General features: G+C 42.3%; 1 protein-coding gene and 1 pseudogene across 1 annotated transcript in view; both read left to right on the top strand.

Moving 5' to 3' along the window:
- LOC103597302 (serotransferrin-like) overlaps positions 1 to 9989 on the top strand; it is a gene marked incomplete at its 3' end in the record, with an annotated part of 29846 nt that overhangs the window by 11191 nt on the left and 8666 nt on the right. Inside the window, exons 7-11 of the mRNA XM_008581124.1 lie at positions 314 to 492; positions 1259 to 1436; positions 2911 to 3065; positions 7840 to 7930; positions 8531 to 8566. Coding sequence (XP_008579346.1) covers positions 314 to 492; positions 1259 to 1436; positions 2911 to 3065; positions 7840 to 7930; positions 8531 to 8566 — 639 coding nt within the window. The remainder of the gene's footprint in view (positions 1 to 313; positions 493 to 1258; positions 1437 to 2910; positions 3066 to 7839; positions 7931 to 8530; positions 8567 to 9989) is intronic.
- On the top strand, positions 3154 to 6400 carry LOC103597305 (annotated as a pseudogene).

Genomic DNA, 9989 nt, shown 5'->3' with positions numbered 1-9989 from the left:
GGGCAGTGTTGCCACAGCAAAGGATTGGGGACTGGCCTGGCTGACCTTGGCCTGCCAGTCATCCTGCTGAGAGCAGACTCATGATGGGATGTGAGGCAGTCACTGCTGCACTGGGCATCAGAATCCTCCATGCCTCTATCTGGCTGCAGGATCTCAAGCAAGCCATTTTCCTGCCTGTTCCCTGGCCCTCAGTGATTGCTCCAGGCATCTCAGCTCACACTTTCTATGATGAATGGTATTGCAAGGGTGGGGAGGAGGTACCATAGCTCATGGCTCTGCCCGCGGTTGGCTCATCTGGGCTTTTCCTCCTCAGAGAACCTGGAACAGAAGGCTGACAGGGACCAATATGAGCTGCTCTGCCGGGACAACACCCGGAGGCCAGTGGACGAATATGAGACGTGCCACTTGGCCCGGGTCCCTTCTCATGCCGTCGTGGCCCGAAGTGTGGGTGGCAAGGAGGACTTAATCTGGGAGCTTCTTGATAAGGCTCAGGTATCCCCATCCACCGTCCTCCCCTGCTGCTTAGTGCTCCCTGCTTGGATTTGGGGGTTTTCCTCCTTGCTCTCTTGCCACTCTCTAGAGGCTCTTGTGTGTTCAGGACACAGTGGGAACCATGGCACACATCATCAACCTCTCTAAAAGCCCCCAGCTGGGACTCCTCACAAAGCAGCAGGGAGCCCCTCTGGTATTACCATCTGCACCCTTTACCTTTCCAGCCTGTGCTGTCTGCAGAGGCTGCTTATTGCTCTATTCCATTCCTTTCTATCTAAACCATGCCTTCAAGGCCCAGGGCAAACACCCCTCCCCAGTGAAACCTTCCATGACCCCCCAGAAAGAAATGATCTGTCTCCCCACATCCCTCAGTCTGACAAGGAGGGGGCTTCCTGCACAGCTGACTTACTTCCCTGAGCCAGCTTCTTTGCATCCAGCCCTCCTGCCTGTCCCTCAAGTTAAAGTGGCAATACACCGTGCTGGCCTCTGGATTAGACATACTTCTTATTCCCAGTAATCTCTCAGTCCATGCAAGGAGACGGGCACAGAAACACACTCAGGGAGGCAGGGCACGGCATGGTCCTAGAGGCTGATGAGCAGACAGAGTGCCCTGTGTGTGGCGTCTGCCCAGCTGCCTTCTCTCCTGGCCTCTTGAAATTTCTCATGGTTTTTCATTTTGCCTTTTGGGGTTTTTGTTTTCTCTTCAGTCCCATTTCTTAGCCTCCCTTGTTCTCTGTTGCTGCTCACTATTCTGTTTTATGAACAGGAACATTTCGGCAGAGACACGTCAGCAGACTTCCAACTGTTCAGCTCTCCTCATGGGAAGGACCTGCTGTTTAAGGACTCGGCCCACGGATTTTTAAAGGTGCCCCCTAGGATGGACGCCAGCCTGTACCTGGGATATGAGTATGTCACTGCCGTTCGGAATCTACGGGAAGGCAAATGTAAGTTCTCAGGAAATACCAGGTGACCACAGGAGCTTGGGAAACCTGGCAAGGGCGGAGACCAGTGATAGAGTCTTTCCAGGGACCTGAACGCTTCTGCTGATGTTCTTTCCTGCCCTGCTCGTGAGCCCGGTATTAGACTGATGCTAAATGGCATTAGTCATTATGAGATGGCCTGGACATTACCAAGGGCTTTAATGGAAATTCACATTTAAAATGACTTGTGAGAAAAGGGGAAGAGGAGGGGACATGAGGGAGAAATTGATAAAGGGCCATGACAAGCGATTACATTGTATAATGTTGAATATACTAATTATCCTGATTTGAGCATCACATAGTGCACACAGGTATTGATATTCGACTCTGTACAGATATGTACAATCAACTATGTTTTGATAAATAAATAAATAAAATAAAATTAATGAAGGAAAAAGAAAAAAAAGACTGCAACATAGAAACCCTGAAAAACATACAAATAAAATCACTTGGATTGGTACCAGCATTATTTCCCTTGCATAGATCAGGACTGCCCTACCCACTTTGTGAAGCCAATTAGCCTAGCACAAATAAGTGAAATAGAATGAAATTGCTACAAATTGCACGTTTCCACTATGGTCAACATGTGCCATAATGAAGTTGGCATTCTGGAGAGATCGGTCTCAGTCCTGAATTTCATTGGTCACTGAGCTTTTGTTTGATCATTCATTCATTCAGTGGACATTATTAAACATCTAGCCATAAACTCTGCTAGGTGCTGGGTATACAATGGTATGACCAACATATATTAGCTTCTGCTGTCCTGGAATTCAGACAGGGGAGAAAACAAATGTTTAATGAATAGTCATACTATCCAATGATCAATTACAAAATGAGAGATCTGCTCAGAAGGAAATAAAACCACAACAAAATACCATGGTCCTATAAGAGTGCAAAACAAAGAAAAACCCTGGACTGTGGGTTGAGGTAAAGCTTCTCTGAGGATGTGACTCTTGAACTGAGTCTGAATGAGGAGCAGATGTCTGGTTATTCAGCAGACGTTTATTACTCAGACCATGTGCTAGCACCGCTCTAAACACTGAGGGTGCCCTGGTGAACAAGACAGGCTCGGTCCTTTCCCTGTTGGAGCTTATGTTCTCCTGCAGAGAAACGGATGATAAACAATGAGCACATAAATAAGAACACACCTGATGGTGAAGTGCTATTTGGAAAAACAAACAGCCAGCCAGAGGTCATAGAGTGCCCAGTTTGGAGAGGGGAGTTTGCTTCTCCGAAGAAGTAAAAAGCTAAATCTAAATGAAGGAGAAGCCAACCAAGAGACTGTGTATTGACTTTGCTTTCCAAGATGATTAATTCCTTGAATGGGATCTATTTACGCTGGCAAATCCCAGCATTTGCATGAAGACAGTAGCGTTAACAAACGCCAGTCAACAGCTGAGGCTTTTTCTGATCTCGGGTTCTTTTTCTTATGCTGTAGGCCCAGAAGCCACAAAGGATGAATGCAAGCCAGTGAAGTGGTGTGCCCTGAGCCACCACGAGAGGCAAAAGTGTGATGAGTGGAGTGCCATCAGTGATGGGCAAATAGAGTGTGAATCAGCAGAGACCACCGAAGACTGCATTGCCAAGATCATGGTATGTCACTCCTGCCTCCCTACGGCAGTGTCCCTGCCACTGCTGCCTGCTGGCCCATGAGGCTGAGCTAGTGAATGTTCCTAGCATGATGCGGAAACCCCAGATCTCAGGAACCTTCCCTGACTGTGCGAGCATGGCCCCACAGGAGGTTCAGAACCCTTGAGCTTGTGGATCTGAAGGATGCCTTTAGGGCTCAGTTTCCTTCTTGCATCAGCAGATGGTGGGGACACAATCTGAACAGTGTCCTGCTTAGGGAGGCTGAGTCATGGTCTGAGAGTTCTGAGACCCGTGGTGTGCCTTGACTAGTGTGGTAGGATCCTGTGTTTATTTTGCAACCGTGTACAAATTTCCTTTGTTGATCAAGCAAGTATTCTATGTTTGCTTACAGAAAATTTTGAAAATTCCTAATGATATAAAGAGGAAAATAAAAAACACTTATAAGCATGTAACTAAGAGAAGATCCTGAGTTGGGAGCATATCGTATAGGTTGCTTACTATCTTTTACTCACCTCATGATAGCTAGTGAGCTTTTCCCATGTCATAAATCATTCCTTAAAAACGTGATTTGGAACGTCTGTGTTGATGCACACATGAAAGTGCTAGGTGGGTGGCATGCCTGGAGAGGGCATGGAAGCGCCAAGCTCCGTGCCCCTCCCTTCCCTCTGCATCTCTTCCATTTGGCTGTTCTTGAATTGGACCCTTTATAATAAACTAGTAAATGTTTTGAAACAAAGGAGTGTATCTTGAAGGCAGCAGTACCTCCTGCTGTTGTCAACTGATTCTTGCTGATATCTGTTAATTCTACTTTTTGAGCATTTACGAATAACCACGTGTCTTCAAAACCATCTACTATGATGCAAAAACAGACCATCAACTTTATTCTTTTATATTTCACACATTTTATAATATCACTTTATATTATTTTAACATACGTTCCATTTTATTTTTTGTCTGAGTCAAGACAAGAAAAATTAAACCGAATTAAAGCAAAGCCTGCAAATTTAAAACCTGAGTCTATATACAGATCTGTTAACGGTTTGGATGGTTTGGTTTCAGTATTGTACCCTGGATGTGATACACTGCATAAATTTTTATGTATGCAAAAAACATATTTAAGGACAAAAGACTCCTGGGAACATGTGAAATCTTAAATGAGGAAGATGAAGTACAACCAAATGGAAACATTTTTTAAAAAATTATTCTTGGCCACTTTTCTATGAAGATGTCATCATTGGAGCTTTTAATTTTGGAAATACCATACAGATGTTGCAGAAACCAAAGACCAACATTGCCACGTTCTGTGAGACCAGAGCTGAGTGGACGATTGCCGCACAGGCATGTTTTATGTATACTGTTCATCTTGTTACATTATATGCTACTGTAGGCGTTCCAGCAATTGTTCATGGATTAAATGAAACAGAAGTGACCAGCATCATTGCTAGTAAAGAATTCTCGGAAACAATGTTGAAGGATATATTATTTGCTCCCGCACCTGTGGCATATCATCACTGTCTGTGGGAAGCCACTGACCTGTCCAAGTTCTCCAAGCATGTTATTGTGCACACCATGGCTGCAGTGCAAAGTGAAAGTGAGCATGAAAAGCAGACCACATAGCAAACCAGTGCCCTCAGATACTGCAGTAGTCATGTACACAACTGGGTATACAGGACTTCCAAAGGGAGTCAGAATCTTGCATAGTAACATTATTACTGTTATCACTGGGATGGCAGAAATGAGTTCAGGAAGAGAGAGATGTCTACAATGGATATTTGCCACTTGTCCGTATTCTAGAATTATGTGCTGAGCTTGTTTAACTTTCTCATGGATAGACCTAATTGAATACTCTTCACCCCAGACTTTAGTGAATCTGTCTTTAAAAATAAAAAAAAAGGAAGCAAAAGAGAGACATCCAGGTTGAAACCAACACTGATGGCAGCCATTCTGGAAATTATGAATCAGATCTACAAGAATAGACCTAATTGAATACTCTTCACCCCAGACTTTAGTGAATCTGTCTTTAAAAATAAAAAAAAAAGGAAGCAAAAGAGAGACATCCAGGTTGAAACCAACACTGATGGCAGCCATTCTGGAAATTATGAATCAGATCTACAAGAATGTCATGAATAAAGAGTATGAAAAGAGTAGTTTTGAATGCAATCTGTTTATTCTGGCCTATGATTACAAAACAGACTTCGAGAGGCCATAGTACTCCACTGTGTGACAGCTTTGTTTTCTGGAAATGTTGAAGCTTGCTAGGTGGAAATGTTGAAGCTTGCTAGGTGGAAATATTTGGATTTTATTGTATGGAGGTACTCTACTTTCTGCAACCATACAGTGACTGATGAATCTCTGTTTTTGCTGTCCTGCTGGTCAGGGATATGGATCCACTCGATCTGCCGGGGCTAGAATAATTACAGAAGTGTGGGGTTACGATACTGGCAGAATGGGAGCCCCATTAGTTTGCTGTGTAATAAAATTAAAGAACTGGGAGGAAGGTAGATGCTTCAGTACTGGTAAACCATAAGCCAGAGGTGAAGTTCTTACTGGTGGCCAAAATTTGACAATGAGATATTACAAAAATGAGCAAAAACAAAAGGTAATTTCTTTGAAAATGAAAATGGGCAGAAGTAGCTCTGTACTGGAGACACTGAAGAGTTTGATGGCTGTTTAAAGATTATTGACCATAAAAAGGACCTAGTAAAACTACAGGCAGGAGAATATGTTTCTCTCGAGAAAGTAGAGGCAGCTTTGAAGACTCTCCCTCTAATAGATGGCATTTGTGCCTATGCAAACAGTAAACATTCTTATGTCATTGATTTGTTGTGCCCTATCAAAAGGAACTGACAACTACCTCAAAAGAAAGAACTTGAAGTAACTTGGGAGGAATTGTTTAACAGTCGTGAAACAGAAAACAACTCACATAGAGCAGTTCTACCAGATAACCTAGGGGTGTAGAAGGCTATACCATCTAGGTTTGTGTACACCATGAAGTTAGGACAATGACGAAATCGCCTAATGACACATTTCTCAGAATACATCCCTGTTGTTAAGCCATGAATGGCTGTATATATAGAGTTTAGTACTATCCTCAATTTCAGGGATCCACTGGGGGTCTTAGAACATATCCCCCATAGATAAGGGAGACTACTGTATTTAAACTCCTCTCTGAACTGCTATTTCAGCAAGTCTGGAAAAGTTTGAAATTCCACTAAAAATTTAAGCCTTGACTCATGGGCCCTGAAACTAGTCTGGTGACAGATGCCTTCAAGCTGAAACGCAAAGAGCTTAAAACATATTAACAGGCAGACACTGAGCAAACGTATGGAAGAAAATAATTTTTCTCTTTTTGCATCAGTTGAGATGCCTTCAAGCTGAAACGCAAAGAGCTTAAAACATATTAACAGGCAGACACTGAGCAAATGTATGGAAGAAAATAATTTTTCTCTTTTTGCATCAGTTGGCTACGGTGAGCTTAGGCCAAATAGAAAAATACTTGAAATGTATGTCTCCAACTATGAGGCAAACTTCATTCCTCGTATTAAACCTAAACTGTTATTTCTCAGGACACCATCATTTTTAACTGACAAAATTAGTAAAATATTGAGAGCAAACTTGTATCTGTCTCTTTCCTTTTCCCCTCCTACAATTTACTTTACTACTTTTGACTGTATTGTCAGTATAAAGATTTTTCTGAATCACACTGGGAAAACAGTATTTTAAACCTCAAGTTCTTAAACAGGATTTATATGTTCAGTTTGTAATTTTTTAAAGTTTTGATGTGTAGAGGGAGACAGAAAATATATGAATCACTTGTGTGGGGCTTTTTAACTTACAGTATTTAAAAATACAGGAGTATTGATGTGAAATTATATAAACATTAAATGCTTATGAATCAAAACATTGTTGAAGAGAAGATTTTAAAATTATTGTCTTGCATGCATTTAAGAGAAATAAATATACCCATGCTTACGTTTTAAAGGAAAAAAGCCATATTTTAATGTTGATATCTATTCCATAGCGTGGATGTACTGCAATCTATGTAGCCATTTCTCTGTTATTGAGCATTTGGTTTTGTTCTTTTTGCTATTATAAATTCCATTTGTTGCTTTTGCCTACATACATTTTGTCCAAATGGTTGTCCACATATCTGATTACAACTTTAGAGTGTATTCCTAGAAAGTATATCGCCAGGCCCAAGAGAAATCTCGCAAATTTTGTTGAATCTAAGAATCTCTGAAATTTGGGGTTTATTAGCTCTGAGTGTTAGATCATTTGAGAATATTTGACTCAATCATTGAACTTCTGTAAACACCAAGCACTGAAATAGCACTCAGCCAAAGAGGCTAGAATTAGGGGCTAGAGCCCCCATCACGAGGTGCTCTATTCCACAGACACAGCTGTAAGTCCCTGACTCCACTCATCTGTCTCACAAATGAGAATTGTTGGTGTCAGAAAGGTGTCGTAGGAGTGTCTCTGGGACAGTGTATCTTATACGAAAGTAGGAGGACAACTGTGGGTCTTTGCTCTTGAATAAATTTAGCAAGGCGCTTGGAGCTGATCATCAGTTCACGATGGTTGAGTGAAAATGAAAGTAAATTTTATTTCCTAGGCTGGGTCTGTCTGATCGATCCTTTTGGCGTTCAGTACCAGCACCTGCTCTCTCCCTGGCATACATGAGCTTTGCTGGGAAAGCCGCTTCAAGGAAACAGCTGGAAGGGCAAGGGTACAGGAAATGGCCTCTTTTAATCTGCTGTTACTTGCTGTGTCTTTGCAGAATGGAGAAGCTGATGCCATGAGCATGGATGGAGGATATGTCTACATAGCGGGCAAATGTGGTCTGGTGCCTGTCATGGCAGAAAACTACAGTAAGTGGAGGGGAGCAACTCTTCATGTTTTCTTCCAGCTGGGCCCTGGAGAGAGAAGATGGGAAAATCGCAGCCTGATTCATACCACAGCTGCCATAAAGCTCTGCCTTACTGAGAACCTCCTACTTTCTAGGCTCTGACTTCCCTCATCTTGAATCCTCAGTCTTGAAGGATGGGAGTTATTGTACCTTCCAGCCATGGGAAATGTAAGCTCTGTGCTGCGAAGTCCCTGCTAAAAGTGACCCTGCTGCAGAGGACAGTTGGGATTTCTGGCAGTTCTTCCAGCTTCTAAAACTCATGCTTATCCTGCTGCCCTGTTATAGGGATTTAAATGTAGTCAGCCAGCAACCCGCTGTGGGCTCAGTGCAGACAGAGCAGAAAACTTTAAATTTCTAGAATTTATCAGTCTGTGGATAAATTCTAGAGGTCAGCAGCTGAAAATGACTTGCATCATCCAGAGACTCTGGACTTGTTGGGAATTGGTGACATGTGTAGATAGTTTTATCTAACTCTTCTTATTCTTAGCTGCAGCATGCAAAAGGCATGATTTTCCCATCTATATATAAGTGTCTAATGCCTTCTTCATTTTCTTTTCTCCAGAAAAAGGCTCTGACTGTGTCGGTTCACCAGAGGAAGGTGAGTTGGGACTGGCAACCTCTGGAGTTAAAAGGTAAATTCCCACTGTTTGGGGGAAGTAGTTAGGTAAGTTTAAAATCCAAATCACAAGTAGATAAAGGCACTGGAAGAGACTAATTTTTAGAGTGGAAAAGGAAGGATAGTAATTGATAAATAATGCTTATTCCTTTACACTTGTCATGACTTGCACACAAGATTTCTCGTTTAATCTTATTAGGTAGGTATTAGCATCCTCTGACTGTGCATAAGAGGAGCCTAGGGCTCAGGGAGTTTACAGATTGTCTAGATCATACAGATTGTCTAGATCCAGGAACAAATCGAGGTCCTTCCCACTGATTCCCACTGCTCCCCCACCATCTTGCACTACATGAGGATGGCACATTTTTAGATGAGAACACCAGTCAAGAAATCTTGTTTAATGTGTTCCTTACAGGGCTGAGTAGAGAGCCTTGCACAGGCAGATGTCTAGGAGCATGAAATTGCTCGACCTCCTAGCCAGGGTTGGGCCCAGGAATCCAGGCCAACCTGGTTCTCACCCAGGGTTCTGGCCAGGGGTGGATCTGGAAAGATGGGGCAAGAGCAAATCAGGAAGTCTAATACCAAGGTGAGCACTGAGCCACAGAGCCCTTGTGCTCAGGCCCCACAGGTCACATTCCAGACAACCATTAGTATGCACGTCTGTCCTTGTTACTTCCACTAATTACAATCTCCCAGCCTCTCCCATCACTCAGGGAGCCAAGCTCTTTAGCAGATATAGTAAGAGCTGTTCTTATTCCATGTATAATAAGGATTCTGTTTTCTGTCTCAATTAATTAAATTGGAAAACTGAAATCGTGGGTCGATGCCCTATTCTCTGCTTTAAGGACCAGCATATATCTGCTGCTGAAAATGGCAGCTGACTTGATTTTGATATTTTCCACTTTGCATATTTGATTTGGTATAAAATTATATTTTCCTTTATCAGAAAATGTCTTGCCCAATTGTTCCCTGTTGTTTATTGGTTTTTTACTACTCTGCTCTGTAGAGGGTTAGAAATCTTGATTCTCATTTGATTTTTAGAATAGGGTTTTTAGGGAAATGCATATGAGGCAACAGTCTCTGGTCAGGGGGCCAAAGCCCACAGATAGCATGGCAACAGCCCATCTAATCAACTCTAATCACTGTTCAAGGACGGGATTGTATACTTTAATGATTTTAGAGCTAACAGGTGGTTGTCATACCAATCCTGTTAAGAGATTTTAAGAATTGCTGAAGGGAAAGATGTGAAAAAATGTTTGCTAGGGGCAATCTGTCTGTTGGTGGAAACTTTAGAGACAATTATACTTAGATTTGATCATAAGAATGTAACTTTGCTTAAATCACTTGAGGAGAGGTTATATTTTAGATAATGATCGCAGTTTGACCAACTTAGCTTTTCACAAAT

The sequence above is a fragment of the Galeopterus variegatus genome, unplaced genomic scaffold, assembly GCF_000696425.1.
Source record: "Galeopterus variegatus unplaced genomic scaffold, G_variegatus-3.0.2 Scaffold2271, whole genome shotgun sequence".
Taxonomy (NCBI): Eukaryota; Metazoa; Chordata; class Mammalia; order Dermoptera; family Cynocephalidae; genus Galeopterus; species Galeopterus variegatus.
This window is presented reverse-complemented; position numbering and strand designations above follow the sequence as displayed.